At 38.3% G+C, this 24,171-nt stretch overlaps 1 protein-coding gene across 1 annotated transcript; it reads right to left on the bottom strand.

Annotated features, from left to right (window-relative positions):
* Positions 1-5,134: 5,134 nt before the first annotated feature.
* Positions 5,135-23,413, bottom strand: TEX36 (testis expressed 36). Its single transcript, XM_067466266.1, has 4 exons — positions 23,363-23,413; positions 18,761-18,892; positions 6,905-6,982; positions 5,135-5,500 (listed from the first exon to the last, which is right to left on the bottom strand). The coding sequence occupies exons 1-4, from the start codon at positions 23,411-23,413 to the stop codon at positions 5,135-5,137; spliced, it is 627 nt and encodes a 208-aa protein (XP_067322367.1).
* Positions 23,414-24,171: the final 758 nt, after the last annotated feature.

The raw sequence follows: 24,171 nt of genomic DNA, 5'->3' as shown, positions 1-24,171 counted from the left end.
CATTGTGCTATATACTCAGGATAATTTGGGGCCATGCTTAATATAAAATGCTGCATAACAATTACTTTCTTCTTCATTATGAATGATTTCCACTATATCACCTTGGACACAAGAACAAGCTCCAATTCCCACTGCATCTAATTTATTATTACTGCTGTAGATATTGTTTTGTGTTAGAGTGCATAAAGTATTTCTAGAAACATATTGCAAAAAAAAAAAAATCTGCAGGGGGGAAAATGGCAAAATAAAACTGCTTTCGAAGTTATTGCATTTTTATAATAGATCAGCACATTATTCCCATAGTAAAGCACTTTAAGAAAATGGGCCGGGCATTTTCATCAGAAAAAGCTTTTTTTTTTTTTTTGCAAGTGCATTTTATACAGACTTCATGCTGATGACATGGTATAGATATTTAAAATAAATTACATATTTGTGAGATTTTCTAGTGAACAAACTCTGATCATTAAAAATAAAAAGAGTGTCTCAACTAACCTTTCACCTTGACAGTATGGCTTCATTGGCAGAACAGAAACAGAGGTATTTCTCCTTGTCACTACACCATCTTCATTCATTGGGGAAACTTCCCAAATAGATTTAGTGATGGGTTGCAGAGTGGTGAGGACAGATAGGAAGTCCTGAAGTTTATGAGGTTCACATATAATGTTGTTTTACCAAAGGTGTACCAGGCAATCATAGGATCTGTTGCAGCCTGGTCAGATTCTGGGTGCTCAGAAGATGAGGAAGGGGATGCTGGGATGGATTCAGAGAGCCCAGAGGAGATAAAAGTGGCCTAGAGAGAGTTGTTTTGGAATCTCCTGGCAGTTCCAACGAGACTGGAGAAAGCGATATCAGTTCTCATGAGAACCTGGCAGTAGAGCAAGCTGAGATAAATGTGGGAGATGAATGTTTGTTTAGGTCAAAGTGATTGGAATTGCAGAGACGGGACACGCAAGAAAGACAGATTCACTTTTCTCAGACAATTAGAGATAAGGAGAGGAAAAGCAGGTATATGAGAAATGATATGGGAGGGACTGAGGCTTTTTAAAGTGGTTCCTACTGGTATAATCCTTTGTGAGAGCAATGTTGTATTTAGGTGAACATCTTTAGTTTTTTGGTCATATGTTACTGGAATTTACGTATTCAAGTTTCTAAGTTTGTTCTTGCTTATGGCTCATGTATGACATAGGTTGCCTGCTATCTTGTTTATGGATATATTTGTGGATTGACTCTGGAGACTGTATTTGAAAGGATTTTGGACTCTTGGCTATCTTGGAAATAACCTTTTGAACTCTTTTTTGAATTTGGTTAATTTTTTATACTCTTCTCTAAATAAACTTTACTTACTGAATTACCTGGACAGAGTATGGTTTGTGGTGAAAAGGTTTTTCAGCGCTCTAGTGCAATAGAATCTCATCAGACGGTCATCTTTTCCTATCTTCTGGGATGGCCTCTCATCCCATGTTCTTTTCCATCCTTTCCCTGCTTCCTCAATCAGTATTACCCAACTCCTCAAAAGGTCTCCATTTCTCAACACTGATTCTAAACAGCTTCAAATTTTTCCAAACCACATTTTTTTTCTACAAGCCACTGTATTAATTCTAAACTCTGATCTTTGTACCGTAAAATAATTATTAGTGAAGGGTAGAGTTTTCTGGAGAAAATGATGAAAACATTGGTTTTGGGGTGCATTCAATAACTAAACCATTTGTTCCAGGTGAAAAGGATGTTTCTCTTGTTGCTTTAAGAAGTAACTTTATTATCTGAGTACAGTGATTGATCTCATGGGCATTTCCAAACAGCTGTATATGTGTATTACTCGTGGTACCCTGAGAGAATTCACTGGCAGATTCCCATTTGAGTGCCTCAAATGTTAGGCTGGTTTCAGAGTGTTTTATTTATTTATTTACTTACTTACGGTACTTCTATCCTGCCTCTCTCAGCCCGAAGACGACTCACAGCAGCTTACAAATTGGCAGCAACTTGATGCCACAACAGTGATAAAATACAATTAAAAATATTTAGCACATTATAAAAATCCATTCAAAAAAACCCATTAAAAACATATAATCATCAGTGTCTTCCTGTTAAACTCATTTTTCCACTAGCATTGTCTAGACGTTCCAAGTTCATTCTTTCATAGTTCTATGTTTATCTATTACGCTGCATTTCCAAAAGCTTGTTCGAAGAGCCAGGTTTTTAGTTTCTTTTGGAAAGTCAGGAAGGAGGTGGTCGATCTAATATCCCTAGGGAAGGAGTTCAACAGCCGAGGGGCCACCACTGAGAAGGCCCTGTCTCTCGTCCCCACCAAAGAAGGCAGGGCCTACCCAGATGATTGAGAGCAGGGCCTCCCCAGATGATTTTAAGTTCCTAGATGGTTCATAAGGAGAGATACGTTCGGACAGGGAAGCTGGGCCAGAACTGTTTAGGGCTTTATAGGTTAAAGAAAGCACTTTGAATTGTGCCCGGTAGCAAACTGGCAAAGCGTGGAATTGGCACAACAGAGGAGTTGTGTGCTTCCTAAGCGCTTCCAATTTCACCTAATCAATTCAAAAAAATGACACCAGTTTCTTTCCATCAGCTCTAGTTTTTGGGATACAGAACATATGACATATACCACTGTTCATCAGCTTACCCAGAGAAAATAATGATAATCATATCAAAAAGCCAATACAATTTTCTGAATTGGCGCCCCAAATAACCCAGGAAATGACTTAAAAACCAAGACACCGAGAAAAAAAAAGTTTGGGTCACAGGACCAACATTCCATTGGTGGATTCCCTTTGTAAAATACTTGGAAATCATTGTCCTGCCTCACTTGTATAATTCATTATAAGACCAATAGTCATAATACGTCAGCTCATTATACCCACCATTTTAAAATCAATGGAGATGAAACATTTCATATCACTCTAACATCTCTGGCCCTCTCCTATTCCTCCTTTGCAAATTCAAGACATTTAACTTGCCAGCTCTCATGAGATCAAAATTCACTTTACTCTTCAGTGTGCAAAGAGCTTCACATCACTGATCTCACTAATCATCATGGAGACCTTTATCTAATAAACAGCAATCCCAAATGATTTTAGAAATGCATCAGAGTGGGAAAATGTTTAACCGATGTAGACTTAGCATTTGCAATCTTCATAATCTTTTCTTGCTGTTGGAAAACACAACGAAAATTTGCGAGATTCTCTGGCAACATAAACCCAAGATAAACATTACTAATGTAGCAAGTATGCCGTTCGTTCTTCTGTAGGAGGACCAAGATTGCCCTCTTGAGTGTGACAAACAGCATGGGGCGCTTCACAGATTATGTGATTCGCATCCACTTTAGTTTGGAATCTGCTTGGGGATGAAACTGTTGGCTAACGCTGTGGAAATTCTGATTCTGTTACAGACAGGCTGCTTCTTTCTGCCCTGAAACAAGAAATCACTTTCTATTAATGATGCCATGCTCTTGGCTTTGCTACTGTTTAATGATGTCGCTAATTGTTTTGTATTTCAACATGTTGTGGAGCTGCATCCCAACCAACTCAATAGGGGGCCCTTTGCAAATAAAATCATCATGATAATTATTTCAGCATTTGTTGAGGAAATATATTAAATTCTGTTGGAAGTCTTCCCTAATCATTTATTTTTACATTGCATTTCAACTATGTATTAACATCACAATTTAGGAATTGGAATCACAGCTGTGACCTTACCTCTTGATCCATCTTAACAAAATTATGAATGCAAAGTATACTAAACCAGTATTCATGTCATCAATCGGTACATATGTGATGAGAGCATAATGTAAATGGGGTGCTTGTTTGTTGCTTGGGGATTTTGAGCCATGAGCAATTTTGGGGCAGGGGGTAAAATGTATTAAATCCTTAAACATTGCTTTGCTTTGGTATCCAGGATGCTTATGAACATAGTAACTCTCATTTCACCAAGGGTCAGGCTAAATAGGACAAATGGAGCTGGAATCCAGCATATGAAAGGCCATAGGTTCCCTTACCCTGGAATGCAATAGGGATTTAAAAATGCAAAGGTACAGGTCTCCCCTGATATTAAGGACCTCATCATACAAGAGAATGAAGCCACTTTAAATCCGGTTTCTGCCTCCTGAAGAATTCTGAGGTTTGTGGTTTAGGGAGGAACCTTTAACAGCCTCACTAAATGACAAATCCCAGAATTCTGCAGGAGACAGACACCAAATTTAAAGTGGATTCATTCTCTATTGTGATGAGGTCCTACGTCTAGTCATTATATTATTATTATTATTATTATTATTATTATTATTATTATTTCAGACATTTGTACCCCACCCTTCTCAACCCCCATAGGGGGACTCAGGGCGGCTTACAGCCGGCAGCAATTTCATGCCCCCACATACAACATAATAAATACAGTAATTACATATAAGTAAAACATTAAATTAATTTAAAAATTAAATCCATTTAAAAATACTACTGGCTGATTAGACTTATCTAGAACCGAGTTCTGTTAGATTCTGGAGGGTGATGCTCATCTCCATTTCTAAGCCAAAGAGCTGGCATTGTCCGTAGACACCTCCAAGGTAATGTGGCCAGCATGACAGCATGGAACACCGTTACCAAGGTGGTACCTATTGATCTACTCACATTTGCATGTTTTTTAACTTCTAGGTTGGCAGAAGCTGGGCTTAACAGCGGAAGCTCACCCCGCTCCCTGGATTTGAATCACCAACTTTTTGGTCAGCAAGTTCAGCAGCTCGGTAGTTTAACCTGCTGCACCACCAGGGGTCCAATGGGGATTTACCAACTTATAAATGTCCTTAAAGATGGTCAGGTATATAATGGGGAATAGAGTATATAAACAGTGGCCGTTGTGAATACGTTGTCACAAAGAGGAAAGTAGCTTATGTTTCCAAATACTCCGTAAAAATATGTTATGTTTACCAGAGTATCGTGTGAGTAACTAATTTTAGATTGAAGACATCTTTTGCTTTTCTATGTACATCACTCCTTTAATTACACAGCTGTATAAATGCAACTATTCATTCAGTTCCTGGAGTTTTAATGCCATGAAGATGCTTAAATTATTTTTTATCTATAAAAGTGTGCGTGGGGGGGGGGGGGGGAGTTTACAATAAGTAACATTTGCTAATTCAAGTTGTAATTTCTTTTGAATTCTCTGCACAGTCTTGCCCTTGTTCTGCTGGTAAAGGTGGCTCAGGCCCAGAGACAGGGCTCTTCTCAGACATGTCAGAAAGCAGATTATCAGAATCTGCATAGCCTTTCGCAAACCACATGCATTCCTTCTCAGCCTTAGATTTCCAAACATTAGATCTAGCCACATGGCTTCTGGGAAATCGCCCCACAAGGGGCGGCTTAGTACTTGGATACTGGACAAATGAAGTTTGATAAGTTGTGCGGTGCCCAGTACTGCTGGCAATAGGTTGAGGAGCCCCCAAAAGGTAGTTTTTTGAATGGTGTTGATTCACCTCTTGTTTAAATTTCCTTAGTCCCAGCCCCTAAAAAAAGAGAAAAGAAACAGTTCTGAGTGCTTTGTTATTTCAAGTAGCTAACAATATTATTTACTGTATTACATCAACAGTAAATAATACATCAGTACATCAACAACTTTTTCAAAACTACGTCAGTTTGGGGATTTTAGTATATCTATTTTCTGTATGTTGCTTTATTTCATATTTAGTGAATTCAAACATCATAGATAAGAATAACACCTGAAGAAGATATTACAAAACAAGGAAAACAACCCGGAAGACCTTGTTGTGTTACTGTTCCTGATGTTTTACAACATATAAACTGTTACTTTGGAAACTGAAATCTCATTATATTCTAAAAACATTGATAAGCAACTTTGCATGAGGTCATGAACTAATGAAGAATCTTCTGGTATATAGTAATTGTCCTTTTGGAAGCTTAAATTTCATTGTGATTACAGAATATTGATAAGCAACCTTTCATTTATAAACAATTACTAATCAGTAGTGTTACTGTTCCCACATTACATTTAATGAAGATTTTCCTGTAATATAGAAATTGTAATTTGCAATCTGCAGTTTTTTGTATTTGTTGTATTGCTGAACAGCCTGTGTGGTAGACTACTGATAATAATTTAAAGGCAAAGGTTTCCCCTGACATTAAGTCTAGTCATTTCAAACTCTGGGGGGTGGTGCTTATCACCATTCCTATTTATTTATTTTATTTATTTCCGTCACTTTTTCCCCGCCCTTCTCACCCCCAAGGGGGGACCCTTTCTAAGCCAAAGAGCCGGCATTGTCAGTAGATGCCTCCAAGGTCATGTGGCTGGCATGACTGCATGGAGTGCCATTACCATCCCGCTGAAGTGGTACCTACTGAGCCACTCACATTTGCATGTTTTTGAACTGCTAAGTGGGTGGAAGCTGGGGCTAACATTGGGAGCTCATCCTGCTCCCCGGGTTCGAACCACCAGCCTTCCAGTCAGCAAGTTCAGCAGCTCAGTGGTTTAAGCCATTGCACCACCAGGAACTCTGATAATATACACTGAATTTTCGAAGGTGTTATTGTTATCGCCCTCAACTGAAATACTTGTTTTGCATTTCAATATTATTTCAGAATTTTGGAACATTTATATTTGCTTATACATACATAATGAGATATCTTGGAAATGGGACCCAAGTCTAAAAATGAAATAATTCGTTTCTTAAATCAGGTTTGGCCTGAGTGGATGGACAGGACACATTAGCCTGGGTGCGTCATTTGGACACCCCAGGCTAATACATCATCTATAAATTTGAATTTTTCATCAACACTGCTGTCATTTGGAAGAAAGACACTTAAAAGGGAGAAATCCATGAGTTGCAAGATGTACAGCATCCAAGAAGCGCAAGGTAAACATTTAAAAAAATAGCCTAGCATTGAATACTTACAGAGTCCAAATATTCTCCTACACCAAGCAAGCAATGTCTATTGTCATGAATCGAAAATGGAAATGTGCTTACTGGTTTCTGAAATGAGAACAAAAAAAAATGTGTATACAACAGAAGCATAGTTTCCATATTCTACGAAATCTAAAATTATATCCATACAAATGTTCTTAGATGCCACATGCTCCTTTGTAAACATTCAGTTAGCATAGAATACAAATGGTTTACATTTTACTCTGAAGTCATAAAAGAATGTAATCTCTCCCAATTATCTACACACTTACATAAGCACTCAAACTTTTGAATCAGATAAACTTTAGTTCTATGTACACTGATTATTAGACAAATATCAAGATTTCTTTTAGAGACTCATTACTGAGTCCACAACTAATAAAAGCTGAACTTCAAGAGGAACTTATAATTGACTCAACCTGAGATTTATGAGCTCGGTGCCACCCACTGAGAAGATGCTATATATTATATCACATTACAGAACTATATATTTAAAATGGCTAAGTCCCAAATCTAAAAAGCATGTGAACACATGTTAATTTTTATTGCTTTCAGTTTCCAAGTTCTGGTCTCTTGAATTAAGCAACAGCAAAGAAAACTGGTCTCTAAAGATTTTCTATGATCCAGTCAACTATAAGCCAGACCTTTCCCTCAGCCCCAACAAAATGCAAATAAAAAACTAAACACTTGTAACTTAAGGCTCATAATATAAAACATAGTTAGAGAATACCAAATGGCCAAGAATTGCATCCTCTGTGGCAAAATCTTTCATTTTAAAACTGAAATGCAGAGCAATATTTTTAAAACAGCTAAATCCAGGACAAAGTCTCTACTATTGAAATTTTATCATGAACTGAAAGACCACATCTATTTTGCATTTACCTTCCGCATCCAATCAATTCTGTTTTTTAATATATATATATAGAGAGAGAGAGAGAGAGAATTTATCTTGCTTTTCCTTCAAAATGGGATTCAAAGTGGCTTCATAATTTGGAAGAAAAATACAATTACAAACATACAATCAAATATATATTGAAATAGAATTAAATTACTTACCGTATTTTAAAAAATCATACCTGAATAAAAGAATAAAAACCAATACAATACTAACATGGTGGCTCATGCTCTCACCACATCTTGAATAGAGTACTGCAACATGCTCTACATGGGATTGCCTTTGAAGACTGTTCGGAAGCTTCAAGTAATCCAATGGGTGGCAGCCAGGTTGCTTACCGGAGCGGCGTACAGGGACCATACAACCCACCTGTTGCATCAGCTCCACTAGCTGCCAATCTGCTACCAAGCTACCCTAAATGGTTCTGGTCCAGCTTGCCTCTCTGAATATATCACCCTCTATGAGCCAGCTAGAAAACTTAAAATCTGTCGGGGAGGTCCTGGTCTCAGTCCCACCATCATCGCAGGTGTGATTGGTGGGGACAAGAGACAGGGCCTACTTGTTGGTGCCCCCTTGGCTGTGGAACACCCTCCCATTGAGATTAGATTGCTCCCTCCCTCGTGGCATTAGGAAACAACTGGAGAAGGAGGCATTCGATGAATGACAGGAATATAAAAATATGAAATAGTTAAAGATAAGGATAACCTCGGGGTCAATATAAGACCTAAATGTTTTATATTGTGTTTGTGATTGTTGTTTATAGTTTTATGGTTTTAATCCATTGCTATATGTGCTTAATTTGATATGTGATATAGGGCATTGAATTTTGCCACGGATTATGTCCCCCCAGGGTGAGAAAAGCAACAAATAAATAAATAAATAAATAAATAAATAAATAAATAAACATCCCTTCATTACTCCTGTGGATCTAACTTTTCACCTGGGTGAAGGTTTATTGTACAAATGCTGCTTCTGATTGTTTTTAAATAGCTACAGGGTCCAAACTCAGGTTTGTTGTTGGTTATTCGTTCAGTCATTTCCGACTCTTCGTGACCTCATGGACCAGCCCATCGGCTGTCACCACCCCCAGCCCGTCACATTAAGGATAACATCCATCCATCTTGTTCTTGGTTGGCCCCTCTTCCTTTTTCCTTCCATTTCCCCCCAGCATCATTATCTTCTCCAGGTTATCCGGTCTTCTCATTATGTGGCCAAAGCACTTCATCTTTGCCTCTAATATCCTTCCCCTCCAGTAAAAATCCTTATTATGGTTTGGAAAAAAATCCTATCCAATGTGTTGCAGTTAATCTGACTGTTCCATCATTTCTGGCACATAATTTCTGGTACATCCTTACCCTAACAATATTTGCATTCTGAATCCTTCCTTCCAACAAGGGCTCTGGTGTATCTCCAAGTGACCACTATGCTTGCATGGATTGCGCTCCAGCTCTGGTTAATTGCCACTTCTTATCTTCAAATGCCAAGAAAAATAGCTGAGACCAGTACCAACGAATAGATCAAGCTGGGAGGCATTGGATATATCAATTCATATGACAGGTATCCTTTCTGCTATGTGGTTTTTGGGTTTATCCTGATCTTCATATATGTTAAGCCTCTGATGAGGCATATATGTATTTTCATTTTGTTCTGGCATTAGGTATGTGCTGATTCTGGGAAATACATATCCATACCAGGTGCCTTGTGTATTTTTCTTCTGTAGAGCAGTATGTGGGATACCCAAGCCTGTCTTCCTGGCAAAACAGGTTAGAAAATTGAATGGGCGAGAGGCATAGCTATAACTAGAAAAAAGATAATCAGAAGTTCTTCTCTCAGTACACATATCCTAAAGATAATTTTATGTAATATTTTAAAATAATTGTTTGAATGACAATCAAATCAAGTTTAACAATTTGAAAGCGAAGGTCATTCTCTCAGCCTTCCTGGAGGACAATTTCATATTTTAGCGATTTTTTAATTTTGGAATTCCAGGCAAAGGAATGCTCATCCCGTATTATAATTTAACCACTGAAATATACATGCTTGTGGTTAGTAGTAGTGATGCAGTAGTCTTAGAATATTCATATATGAAATACAAGTCTTTTTTGAGATAAATGGAGAAGTGATTTGAGTCGGAGATACTGGTTATTTTGGTGTTTTTATTAAAAACTGACCCCATTAATACTATAGAATACTATATCCCTTACAATATCATGCCATAAATATGTATACTAGGCATGTGCGATCCATTAAAAAATGGTTCAAAAGTACTTACAAAACTTGGGGATAAACGCTTTATTTCTAAAGTGTTTCTAAAGTTTTGTTAGTAAAACAACCTATTACTATAACAAGACTAACGAAATTTCATTGCAATAATTGTGCATGTTACTATTTCATTACAGTAATTGTGCATGCACATTAATGCAATAATTACTACTATTGAGGAACTTCAGGGGCTATTGGGGAAAACTTGCTATGAGTGGTAGAACACATTTACCACTCTTTGCCCATCAAGTTTCTGAATATTTCGGTTATCCATGGGTTTTGGGGAAAATGTCAGTTTTTATAAACAACATTTTGAAAAAGAAACTACAAAAGCAATCTACTTGAATTTTATATACAGTGTACAAGATAACCAGGGCGTCAATCCCTGGAAGTTTCAGAAAGATTCACACATCTACAGATCTTGGGGGATTTTTAAAAGTTTAGACCAAAACAATTTATCCCCCCCCCCCCCCCCAAATACGACAGCAGCAATCCCCTTGAATGTCTGCCTGTCTTTATGACCCACAACCACATAACTTCAACTTAGCACAGATTTATACTATTACTTATATAAGTCCTCTTTGCAGATTCAATAATTTTATTTCTTTTTTAAACTGCCGGCTGGCTGCCCCCCATAGTGTCTTCCTTATGACGCCAAAGTAAAATTATTGGTTTTTAAAGAACTTTATGTTCTCTTGGCTTTTCCAAAGTTGCTTAATGCTTGCTTGCTTTAGTCCTCTTTGCAGACTAACTCTAAACGTGGACTTCTGCAGCCAGCCCTCATTTGGGTCTTGAGCAGCATTGCATTCTGGAAAATGTAGATTACGGCAGGGCCTTTTGCATTCTCTATTGTTGGGGGTCTCGCTTTCCCAAACTACATTTAATATGGCTGTCTTCTCAATATCCATTAAGTTTAGTCCCACCCACAGTGACTTCCTTATGGCGACTGGCAATGATGGGGCCAAAGGAAAGGTTTTATGTTCTCTTGGCTTTACCAAAGTTGCTTAATGGTTATACTAAAAATTAAACTGACCTTGGAGACATCCAAACGTTATAGAACATTTAAAAAAAGTGGTGAGTGTTTCAATTTCTAAATACCCTGAAATGAAGTAGGACAAAACAATCTTCAGGAAGGGGGGGGGGCTTTTATTTTTCTATCCCACCGCTGCCACCAATAAATATGAAACACACTCAGATCTTTCATGTGGCAGGATGGATCTTGTTTATCTTATCCCACCGCTGCCACCAATTTAAATGAAGTATCTCCCTATATAACTCACGAAGCTGCCACCAGTTGTGTAAAAGATGAGGCTTTGTTTACTTGAGAGTGAGGTTTATATGAGAGAGAGATGATCCTAGGCCACCTGTTTGTGCCACTTTAATTTGTATATCCCAATGCAACCAGATTATCTTTGACTTCACAAGATCTCCAACTTCTTTTCTTCTAGAGAATCTTCCTTTAAATAAATAAACCTGAATTCTCAGTATCTGAAGTGAAATGAACAACATTTATTTGAAGATTTCTCAGGTTCACAATGCTTGGCGGTTATAAAGTGTCTGCTTATTCACGTGACACTTAATTCTTTGAGAAATATGAAACTATTACTATTAAACCTTTAACAGGGGCTTATCTTCTGATACTTCTATGTTTGTCGTTTCCTTTCTTTTAACTTCGTTTCTTTCCACAGTCCCTATTTCCTTGCTTCAGGCTCGATACTGAAGTCACACATAAATTAACTGGGAACTTCTTTCTTCTGGCATTCAGGCCAAATTATACTATAGAGTTAAATTCTTCTATTCCTTAAAAATGCCACGCTAAATACTAAACACTTGGCCCACTACCTGGAGCCTCCTTTACCTTCTGACTACCTGTCAGAGGTTTAAACAACTTGGACTAACTCCACATAATTAGGATCAACCATCCTCTGGCTTATCCAGCCACCAACTGACCAACTGACCCTTTTCAAACCAACATTCTTTTTTTTTTCAGTGACAGTTGGCTCCGCCCCTTTTTCTTCTACCTGGAGGCTATGTTGCTATGGCAACGCCTGGGCCTCAGGCCACCCATCAGCTGACAATAATAAACATACCTAAAACCTACATCTTAATTACACATTTTGTTACATCCCCCCTTTCCTGCATGTTTCGGAAATCATATGCACAAATTTAAAGATTATTTTCCCCGAAATACGATTTAAAAACGAAATTATGCACAAGCCTAATATATACAGTAATTGAATGCAAATGTAGACAAATAAAGAAAAACGTAACATAACATAGTTTTATATTTCTACTAAAAAGTGATTGTATTTTATTTTTATTTTATGCATTCCTTTGATTTGTTTGCTGGTTCCTTCAGAGTTCTGATTACTTGAGTTCGAGTTAACTGAAAACCTACTGTATATTGTATTTATATCCTGCCTTTACCCGGTATGAAATCCAAGGTGATTTACATCATAGATAGAAAAAGTATGGCCAAATTAGCTGAAAGATATGAGCCAGAGCAGCTAAACATCAAGCTTGGTTGATTTTCAAAAATGGTTCAAAACTTCTTTCGTATGTAGGGTGGTGGCTCGATTCTAAAGTCAATTCTGATTTTCACAGAAATTTTTTTTCAAAACTTTTCAAAACTTCTGAGACTTCCTAATCCTTTCATTAATGGTTTGAAAGTGTTATTTCCTGTTTCATTGGGCGGTCTTTACTTTGAAAGTAGGTGTTTTACTCCAGAAGCGGGGGAAAGCAAGCAGAGGAAATTCCTTCCTTCTCTGGTTTAAAACTGGCTTCTCTGGCTTGAGCCAAGGCCAGGGACCAGAAGCGGGGGGAAACAAATGGAGGAAATTCCTTCTTTCTCTGGTTTAAAACTGGCTTCTCTGGCTTGAGCCAAGGCCAGGAAATTCCTTCCTTCTCTGGTTTAAAACTGGCTTCTCTGGCTTTAAAACTGGCTTCTCTGGCTTGAGCCGAGGCCAGGAAATTCCTTCCTTCTCTGGTTTAAAACTGGTTTCTCTGGCTTGAGCCGAGGCCAGGAAATTCCTTCCTTCTCTGGTTTAAAACTGGTTTCTCTGGCTTGAGCCGAGGCCAGGAAATTCCTTCCTTCTCTGTTTTAAAACTGGCTTCTCTGGCTTGAGCCGAGGCCAGGAAATTCTTTCCTTCTCTGGTTTAAAATGGGCTTCTCTGGCTTGATCCGAGGCCAGGTAACAGAAGCAGGGAAAAGCTTAATCATTTCTGGCTCACTTCCTGAGTGTAACAAAAATGGTGGAAAAAGCTTCGGAAAGGCAAAGGGACTTCCGGTTTTTTTTAAAAAAAGCATTGATAACGCTTCAAAAAGGTAATTTTAATGAAATTATTACGACCAACAAGTTATCCGAGCACCTCTGTCCATGCCTACTAAACATCTGTGCTGTTATGAAACTGAAAAGTTTCATATCAAACAAGAGACATACTTTTAAAACTGAATGCTGTCTTTATATTTGAAGACCCAGGTCCAAGTCCCGACTGAGCCATAGTCTCAACTCACTGGGTAACTTTAGGCAAATGATTTTTTCTTCGCCTGATCTACGTCTTGGTGTTGTTGAAAGGATAAATTAGGAAGAGGACAGCTATCTATATCACCTTGAACTCATCAGTGGAAAGGGTGAATATAAATGCAATAATAAAAATGATATCACCGGGGCCATCTCTAGGTTTCAAGGATACTGCTAATATGATGTGGCAATCTTATTTCCTATTCAGAACAGTCAATGAATTTTGCTAATGGACATTCATTCTATTCAGCAAAAGAAGGATGTTGCTCATAGAAACTTCTCTTCATTTAGTTTACAGCCATAGTAATATGGACTCATTAAGAAAATGGCATTGGATGCTACGGCAATTTAAGGAAATGATTACAGCCACACTTGATAAGACCAGAGGCTCTGTTAACTTATATATGTTATCAGTATACCCATTCTGTAGGCTCTTCCAGATGGGTATGGAAATTTTTCCGCATTCTGAACAATCACCAAGAATTAGAAGGTCAAAGGTGATTTTTGTATTTAGCTGCATAAAACTGATAACATTTGCATATGATTTGAATAACTACTGCAAATACTAAGCTACAGATGGCAAACAGATAAAACTGTTTTGTGATAGTCTTAAAGTCGAATTGTTAGCCTAACCTTTGGGGCGGGGGTAAAATATTACCATAGTAAAATAATCAAAAGGGAAAACATAAATATGGGCTGCTTTAAATCTCCACTGTATAGATTGCTTTGACTTCTGTCTGTATTTATTTATTTGCTTATAAGATTTATTAGCCACTCTTCAGCCCAGGCCCTCGGCACAGTTTATAGAGAAGTGAAAACAAAAACCAAAAAAATCCCAATAGAATAACATACAATAAAAATAACTGCAAATCAGAGTCACAGAAGAGTAGAATAAAATATAATCATAAAACAAAATAGACTGACAGTGGCACAATCCTATGCATGTCAATTCTGTTTTAAGCCCCATTCATTTTTGTGTTGCTTACTCAGAGAAGTGCAGCTTGAACGACTTAAAACATTGTACCCTGTAATGAGAAAATCCATAAGGAAGACACGCTTTATATGATTTTTAAAAATTACTTTTAATCCGTTTTATATTTCAAGAATATTTTAGACATTGGAAAAAAGAAAACATGAGGGTAAAGAAGGGTGGAGAGGACAGGATTTACACTTCCTCGTAAGCCATCTGTCCATTTTGGCCACTGCTTAAAATAGGCTAGTAAGCTGTTGGTCAACTGCAGTCTAATTTGTCTTTAACTGTTTCTGTATTCATTTGCTTTTGTCCTTCACATAATTGAGAAATATTAACAAATCATATTCTTTTTCTGATGGAGAAAAAACTGGCATTATCAGAATTGGCAAGATCGCATTAGGTGGTATATGATCTCACAAGAGCACAGTGTGTGAGAGTTTGCTTTACTTCAACAATTTTTGAGTAACTATTGGAAAAGGCTTTTCTTTGGTTTAAAAGAAACCGGAAACTGGCAGTGGGTCGCAGCTGACAGTCTCTAATCCCCTCCTATGAGGAACCATTCTCACTGTGAGATTAATTAACTTTCTTAGAGGGGGCACTACAATATTTCCTTTATTGCATCGCATTGTTCTTACAGAATTTCAGAAATGGTTTCGAGTACATTTAAATTATTGATTCAGGAGTGAATTCACTGCATACATAAGCAGAGATACAGAGACTTCTGAAAATAGCCCTACATGCAGAGAGGATATTTGTTCTTATATTAGTTGAAAAGGACTCCCTGCTCCAGGCCATATTGCCAACACTTTTTTAAATCGAGGGGACCTTCAAGATTTTGACATGGGTGGGAGTCTCCTTTTCAAAGGAAAAAGTTTTAACTACAGTAGAGTCTCACTTATACAACCTTCGCTCATCCAACATTCTGTATTATCCAATGCAGTTTGGCTCCTGCCCGGATTCACAACTGTTTCAATACATTGCGATGTGTTGGTGCTAAATTCATACAGTAATTACTACATAATGTTATTGTGTACTGAACTGCTTTTTCTGTTGATTTGTTGTAAAACATGATGTTTTGGTGCTTAATTTGTAAAATCATAATGTAATTTGATTTTTAATAGGCTTTTCCTTAATCCCTCCATATTATCCATCATTTTTGGTTATTCAACGTTCTGCCATTCTGTTTATGTTGGATAAGCGAGACTCTACATTATATATACGAAACCTTTCCGATTTTCTGTTGGTCACGGGAGTTGTGTGTGCAAAGTTTGGTTCTATTCTATCATTGGTGGAGTTCCAAATGCTCTTTGATTGTAGGTGAACTATAAATCCCAGCAACTACAACTCCCAAATGATGGAATCATCGCCCCCCCCCCCCCCCCAATCTCATCAGTATTCGAATTTGGGCGTATTGGGTCTTTGTTCCAAATTTGGTCCAGTGAATGAAAATACATCCTGCATGCCAGATATTGACATTACAATTAATAACAGGACCAAAATTACAGTTATGAAGTAGTAATGAAAATAATTTTATGGTTGGAGGTCACCACAACATGAGGAACTGTATTAAAGGGTCGCAGCATTAGGAAGGTTGAGAACCACTGCCATAGATCCCAACCACAATAGTAGTCATATATATTCTATGAATTTCACATCATATAAGTGTAAAATTGTATTTAGCTTTCAGAGTGGGCTAGAGTTGGTGAGAACAGGCCTGGTTAATTTTTACGTGATCCTGGGCATTACGGTATATCAAAAGGTATAAAAACCAAACATTTACTGATAACAAATCAGCATTTGCAAGACTTGCTAAATAGGCTGATTTTCCTTTTTATGAAGTACAACTGAAGCATCTTCTGCAGAGTCCGCTGTAAAAACATGACTTAGGCCCCTTCCACACTGTCTTATAATCCAGATTATTAAAGCAGATAATCTAGATTTTATATGGCAGTGTAGAAGGGGCCATATTGTTACTAACACATTTGTGTAAATGTCTAAAACAGCCACTAGGTGACATTTAGAAAAAGTTTACTGTTGCCAAATGTTTTGAAACCTCAGCATTGAGCTAAGGAGTTGGAACCCACAGTTTCAGAAGCAGTGGACTAGAGTAAAACTTTAAAAATATTGATTCCTTGCAAGTGTTTTCAGGTCAGCGGCAAAATCCACATTTTAAAAGTGGGTTTTAAAATCCTGTGACCTGAGAGCAGGTCCACACACAGACCTGTCAGTCCTGAGAAATGGTTCCCTGACATGAACACAGTCTTCTTTCAAAGTGGAGAGTGAATGGGGGATGTCCAGTAGAAATTTTTTTAATCACTTTGTTATGCGCTGGACTGCATATATGTATCACTCTGTTAAGCACTGGACCGTACATGCAAATATCTTAATATAAATATAAGCAGATTTGCATGTGCACTTATGAAGTCCAGAACATAATGGAGGGATTAAAAAAAAACTTCCATCTGATCTCTTTCTTCCCCCAACTGATCTCTTTCTTCTGATCTCTTTCTTCCCCCAACTGATCTCTTTCTTCTGATCTCTTTCTTCCCCCAATTGTTAATTCAAGCTCTGTTTAATTTTATAAAGTGTAAAATAGTTTCAGAGAGTTCTAATTGCTTTCCATTTGTGCTTCTCTTGAACCACCTGTGTGTCCGTTTGACAATCCAATCAGTTGATAAGCTGCTTTGGGCTTTCAAAAGCAGATGTGCACTGGAGCGATCTACACGCAGAGAGGGAAGGAAAGCATGTGTTTTGCATGATTGCAGGGATCACATTTTCAGCAGGAATCAGGCTATAAATGAAACCTTTTTAAAACGTGCTGTTTACCACTTAACCCAATCCTTTCCACACTTTGGCTAAATTTTCAACCACAAACAGCCATCCCTTTTAACCCAATTACTTCTGGGTTTTATAGCATGTGTAGAAGGATCCTAAATTGGAGTTCCCTACAAGTCCCTTTCTGAAATGTATACATTTCCGAAGTCCTCTTGCAAACCCAGTATAGTCCAGCAAGTATATTATCAAAATTGTAAGACAATTTTCCATAAATACATTAGAGAATTTTTTACAAGACATGCATTAGCTCTTCTTTATAACTCACACTGCCATATGATCCAGATTATCAAAGCAGATCAACCACATTATCTGCTTTGTACTGAATTATATAAATCTACACCGCCATATAATCCAGTTCAAAGCAGATAATCTGAATTTTACATGGCAGTGTAGATCCAGCCCCGGTCTTTCTGTTCTTTCATCAGAAGGAGGGGGAATTACCCCTCCAAAGGTCCCCATAGGGAGACTTTGGCCCTTCTACACTGTCATATAATCCAGATTATCAAATCAGATAATGCAGATTATCTGTTTTGAACTAGAATATATGAGTCTACACTGCCATATAATCCACTTCAAAGCAGATACTCTGGATTTCATATGGCAGTGTAGATGGGGCCAGAGCCTCTATTTTTAAGGGCTAAATTGGGGGGGGGGGGGGCAGGAAGAGGAGGATAGCCATACCTAGCAGTGCTGATTGTGAATTTGGATGGATCACTAATTGGTATGAATGGGTATCTGGCCACCCCACAAAGTGTGATTTTGTCCGTCTGACCCCCAGAAATCAGAATTTTATACACTGATTTCTCTCACATTTTGACCAGTATAGAAGGGCCCCAGTTTGTGTGTTCTTCTTCCTTAATAAATTTTAACCATCTTAATCATATTCTGATCTTACATGGCCACAGATGTCCTGGTTTTCATTTGTGAAATGTTGTGGGATAAGTGAATTTCTTTCTTTGTTTGTTTAGATGCAGAGAGTAGTGTGACGTATAAAATGACCAATTCTGAAAGGGTTATATAAAGTACTAGATGGGGGGGGGGGGGGGCAAAATTAAAAATAGCCCTACATATAAAATTACAACTTCACTGCTGACCAAAGAAAAGGGAAACATTACCACAGAATGTAAATTGGAGAAAAAATTCTTAAGGTACTCACATTTTGGATTATGGTTACTATTGCAAGATACTATGTGCAAGTAATAATGCTACAAAATACACATGATAAAGCATAAAGGTATATGTGTTTTTTTAAGTAAACACAATTCTAGGTTTTTTTTACTTAGTCTAGCAAGAAATGAAAAAAAAATCACAAATGTTCATCAACTCAAATGGCACAAATGAATTCAAGAAAATTTCAGTACCTTCTCCCGAACTTTGTACATCACTGGCAATCTAGTGTCGATTTGGTGAGTAGCTTCTGGATTTAGTATCTGTTTTTGCATAGCCGCTGTAAGGGTTTCGGGATATATTGGGACGTTTCCATGATGTGCAAACTAAAGAAAAAGAAACATGAAGAAAAACACAGAAAAAAGAAAAGAAAACCTGCTTCAAAATGTAAAAAGTCAACTGTATTTTTTATTATTTGTATTACAGCAACACCTAGAGGCCTCATTAAGAAGCAGATTTTGACTAGATTTTTGCTCTGCAAAGAGAAAAAAAGCAAATAGAAAACAGAAAATAACTCATATGTTCAGAGTTTGTCAGGTATGTAATTAATATAATTAGGTGGATGAAAAGAAGAAAACTCTCAATGCTATGCTAATAAATAGTAATAAATGACAAACATGGCCAAGCCATAGCGGGACATTATGGAAACCATCCAGTTAGGGCCCTTCCATACAGCCCTATATCCCAAACTATCTAGGCAGAAAATCCCACAATATCTGCTTTGAACTGGGTTATCTGAGTCCACACTGCCATATAACCCCAGTTCAAAGCAGATATTGTGGGATTTTCTGCCTTGATATCTTGGGATATAGGGCTGTGTGGAAGGGCCCTTAGTGTTAGTGGGGAAGAAGTCTCAACAAAGAATAGTTTTTCCCTGAAAATAAGAGCATAAATTATGCCTGAAATGCTTTGTGTTTTAAGGTGACAAGCTGTTCTCAGCTTCGGTATGAAATAAAGTATCACAAATTCTAGAAAACATACTTTTTTGAATTACACTATGTAACACTATTTTTGTTCCTGGGTTATAAATGTTATTTCCTAATTGGTTCTATCATTTAAAAAAAGACACAGGTAAGGCATCTGTCCTTGCGCTTTGCTATTCTGCTGCTGAACACGCATCCCCAGTGTAGAATACATCTCACCACATTAAAAGAATGGATGTGGCTCTTAATGAGACATGTCGCATTATCGCAGGATGCCTACACCCTACACCACTGGAGAAATTATACGGTTTAGCTGGTATTGCATCATCTGACATCCATCAGGAAGTAGCAGTCTGCAATGAAAGGAACAGGGCATTGACATCTGGCCCGTCCTCTGTACGGATATCAGCCAGCATGCCAATCCCTTAAATCAAGAAATAGCTTCCTAAGTTCTACAGAGATACTCGCAGGAATACCTCAGCAAGCAAGAGTCCAAAAGTGACAGTCTAAAACTCGGAAACCCAATCAGTGGCTGAGACTGGATGAGAAACTCCTTCCTGGGCACACAGAAGGCTGGGCAGTTTGGAAGGCGCTGAACAGACTGTATTCTGGCACCATGAGATGCAGAACCAGCCATAAAAACAAAGTTTCTGAAGAACAACAACTACTTTCAAAGTTAAGCACCACTAGACTTGTGCATTCAGGACTTATCTTGAGCTGTTTCGTGTTCGGCTTTCGGTGGGCCCCCAATCCGTTTCATCTGAACCTCCCAAATATTTGTTTTTCATGTTCATTATTTTTTTTGTGGGGGGGGGGGGCGATTTCACCCGTAAGCCCAAAGCTCCCGGGCCTACGGGTGCAGGCTTTGGATCTATATACCCAGGCCTGGCAGGGTCTGCAGCCAAGCACTGAGTAAGTTGTGTTCCTTATTCAGCATTCGGATGCAGGCCCGCCTTCCTTTCATATTAACTGCATGTTCATTTCAGGAGGGCCTTTACATTTTATGCCATCCGAATGGACGGAATGAAATGAATGGGACAAACTTCGGGCCCATGGTTAAGTACCACACGTTTAAACAGGAAATAACACTTTCAACCCAGGAACAGAAAGGTTTTCAAATTTTGTTACATAGTGTTATAGTTCATGGGATTCCATAGCAGCTGACTGGGAGTCTGAGAATCGTAGTCTAAAAAGTAACTTTCCCAAGATTGGGAATAACTGTACTAAAGCTCACTGCATTTTCTTGTGTCAGTGCAATTTAGGATATCAGAAGATTGTAGGGCTCTTCTGACCGTTATGTTACTGCCAGCCGAGACAGAGGTAATGAGGCATTCTCTTGGCAAATGAAAAGCAAAGAACAGTGAATTAAATCATAGGGGAAAAATAATTAGAGCAATAATGTAGTCCATGGATGTTATAGAGGGAAAAATACTGAAATGTATGCAAGTATAGGGTTTTTTTGTGTGGTAAAAGCACAGTTTGTTGTGAACAAAGCAAATAAAAGGTTAATATTATTAAACCGATAAATGAGGCTCAATTTTATTCTGATTCGCATTGGCATCTCTATGTTATTTCTGATTTACTATGACAAACTCTCCCAATTAAAATAAAAAATAACACTTGGAGAAGGATGGTCTTTTTGACAATGTTAACATTTTATGGTGCATTGTCTTGATGCTATTAGTGTGCAATGTATAATCAAGTTAGGACTCAAATATTATGGTTGACATGATGTTGTATCATGTTTATATTATGTTCTGTGTTAGTCCAGATTATTTCATATGATATTTTCATCCTTTTTCCAAGGAATTCATGGTAACGTATCTATTTCTCCCTTCCTCTCATTCTCCCAACAGCTCTGAGAGAAAAGTTGGTCAGGAGCATCAATTTATCTTTAACAATTTCGAGAACATAACATCTTGTTCTCTAACTATGACATCACACAGGCTAGTAAAAAGAAGGAAAAGGTAGGTCTTCTTATCACATTCATGTTTACGGGTGCAATTATGTAGTTTGCGGTACTTATTGAAATAAGGGGGTGATAATTCCATGTTAAAGTCATCCTCTTTACATAATTTAGAAACAAGATGATATTTTTAAAAGATCATTTTGGAGTGACAGGGCCAGTATAATGTGCAGTGGGATTGTTGTATCTACAAAGGGTTGGTTCAAGGATTGTGCAGATTCAAACAAACATGGGTGATTCATGCCCCATATTATCAAATGGCAGTGACGTGAACATACACAGTTCAGTATGTCCATATCCATGTTGCTGCCGCTTAATAATATGGGGCACAATGACCTATGCTTGGTTGAATTTGTGGATCAAGAGCCAAAGGATCTGCAGAGCCCATTGTGCATGTAAGCTAACAGAACAACCCTTTCTGAAACAATATTATGCTGTAAAGTAAATATCATTTTGTATAGTCGAAGACTGTCATGGCTGGAATCACTAGAGTGTTGTGTGGTTTCTGTATGGCTGCATCTTAAGTATATATATCTTTACAGGCAGTAGTTCTTTCTCCCAGCCTGGCCACTCAACAGTTACATATACTCCATCACCCTTACCACCATCAGATCCTCTGAAGATGCAGGAGAAAATGCTGCTAGAATATGGCCATACATGAACATGACTGCTTTAGTATAGGCAGCCCTCCACATTCACTGGGTTTGGGGGTCAAGGACCCCTATGACAGCAAAAATAAAGAAATTGATATTATTTTACTAGAGGGAACACATCTCTATGAATTTCTAGGTCTTCCAGCATGGTGCTATGGTCAACTTATAGAAGCTAACCATAAAATTGCATTGGATGACTTTGAGAGATGTTCTGTTTATGTCCTTCAACAAGACTGGAAGAAGTTGACCATAGAACAACATTGGAGGATGTAGAGATTACTAAAGAGGACATTTTAAATCAAATTCATGAAAAATAAAATCATGGAAAAGTCTTCCAGCATGATTCCATGATCAACTTCTGAAAGCTGGCCATAGAAATCCATTGGAGGATCTTGAGATTCCTAAAGAACTGTTCTCTCTAGAAATCTCGATGGCCCCTTTCTACACTGCTATATAAAATCCAGATTATCTGCTTTGAACTGGCTTGTATGGCAGTGTAGACTCATATAATTCAGTACAAAGCAGATAATGTGGTTTATCTGCTTTGATAATCTGGATTATATGGCAGTGTAGAAGGGGACTATGTCATCCAGCATAGAATAATACTGAAGGACCGACCCAGGGCCCTTCCACACAGCCCTATATCCCAGAATATCAAGGTAGAAAATCCCACATTATCTGCTTCGAACCGGGTTATCTGAATCTACACTCAGATAATGTGGGATTTTCTGCCTTGATATTCTTGGATATAGGGCTGTGTGGAAGCCCCCCAATTTTAAATAATTAGACATCCTCCAGCTGTTTCGGCCTCCAACTCTCAGAATATCTGAACACTGTACAAGCTGGATAGGGCTTCTGGGAGTTGGGGGCCAAAACAGCTGGAGGGCTGCGGTTTGAGAATGCCTGGCCAAAACAATAAATGTGTGTGTGGGGGGGGGGGGGGAGTGGCAGTGTTGTGAAACAAGGAGCGTTAGAAAACTAAGGGACACATGGCAAGCCAATGCTATCCTTTTCTCTATCACAGATCATTATTTCAGGTTAGCATTATACCAGTGGTTCTCAACCTGGGGTCCCCAGATATTTTTGGCCTATAACTCCCAGAAATCCCAGCCAGTTTACCAGGTCTTAGGATTTCTGGGAGTTGAAGGCCAAATATATCTGGGGACCCCAGGTTGAGAACCACTGTGTTACACTCTCCCATATTTGCCAGGAACTAACTGAGACACTATAACTACTCAGAGAGTGCCTCCTTACCCAGATGCCATCCCGAGATGTGCTGGGGTTGGCCCGCTTCCCTTTGGGCATAGTTTCTTGTTACATGGAGCTCAACTCCACCAGTGACATGGAGAAAACAGAGGGCTCTTTTGCCACTGGTCTCTGGACAAGGCTGAGGAAGACCTGGTTGCCAAGGTCAACAGTACCTCCTTTCCCTGCATCTTCAGGACAGCATTCCAGAACCTTTGGATTAGTCTCTCCCATTGGATGTCCGGCAGGATCTGATCCTAGAGCTTTCCAAACATTTCATGTTGGTGACACACTTCTTAGACATGCATCATTTTGTGACACAGTAATTCAGCCTTATTATAGCATAACCCATCCGCTTTATAAGAAATATGGACACAGACATAAAATGTATGTAACACAATCTATCATTAAAAAATTTGAAAAAATGTAATAAGCCACAAAAACTTTGTTTATGCGGGACATCCTGCAGCACATTTTGCTATAGTTTTTCAATGAATAGCTCAAAGCATATCAACCAATTGAACAAAGTTTGTAGCAGCCACAAAAACGAAGTTTCTGGAGTTGAACTACTTTCAATTCAGCAGGAAATAAGACTTCCAAACCAGGAACAGAAAAAAAATCAAATTTTGTTACATAGTATTATATGGCAGTGTAGTTCTGCAGCACATTTTGCTAGTTTTTCAATAAGCCCTCCAATCTTCCGACACATCATTTTGACATGCCAAGAGCTCTGGATGGAGGGGCCTGAGCATGCTACGAAGCCCCTAAAGTAAGTTTAGGAGTCAAAAAGGGGCTGGGAGGGGAGGTGCCATCCTGGA

This window comes from Anolis sagrei, chromosome 3 (assembly GCF_037176765.1).
Source record: "Anolis sagrei isolate rAnoSag1 chromosome 3, rAnoSag1.mat, whole genome shotgun sequence".
Classification (NCBI taxonomy): Eukaryota; Metazoa; Chordata; class Lepidosauria; order Squamata; family Dactyloidae; genus Anolis; species Anolis sagrei.
This window is presented reverse-complemented; position numbering and strand designations above follow the sequence as displayed.

Bases quoted from the DNA above. Each gene is read 5' to 3' on its own strand.
- TEX36 (XM_067466266.1), bottom strand. From the start codon at position 23,413: ATGCCCAAAGGGAAGCGGGCCAACCCCAGCACATCTCGGGATGGCATC. The intron at 18,893-23,362 runs GTAAGGAGGCAC...CTTTTTCTTTAG, and splicing joins CATCTCGGGATGGCATCTGG to TTTGCACATCATGGAAACGT. The intron at 6,983-18,760 runs GTACTGAAATTT...TTCTCATTTCAG, and splicing joins TGTACAAAGTTCGGGAGAAG to AAACCAGTAAGCACATTTCC.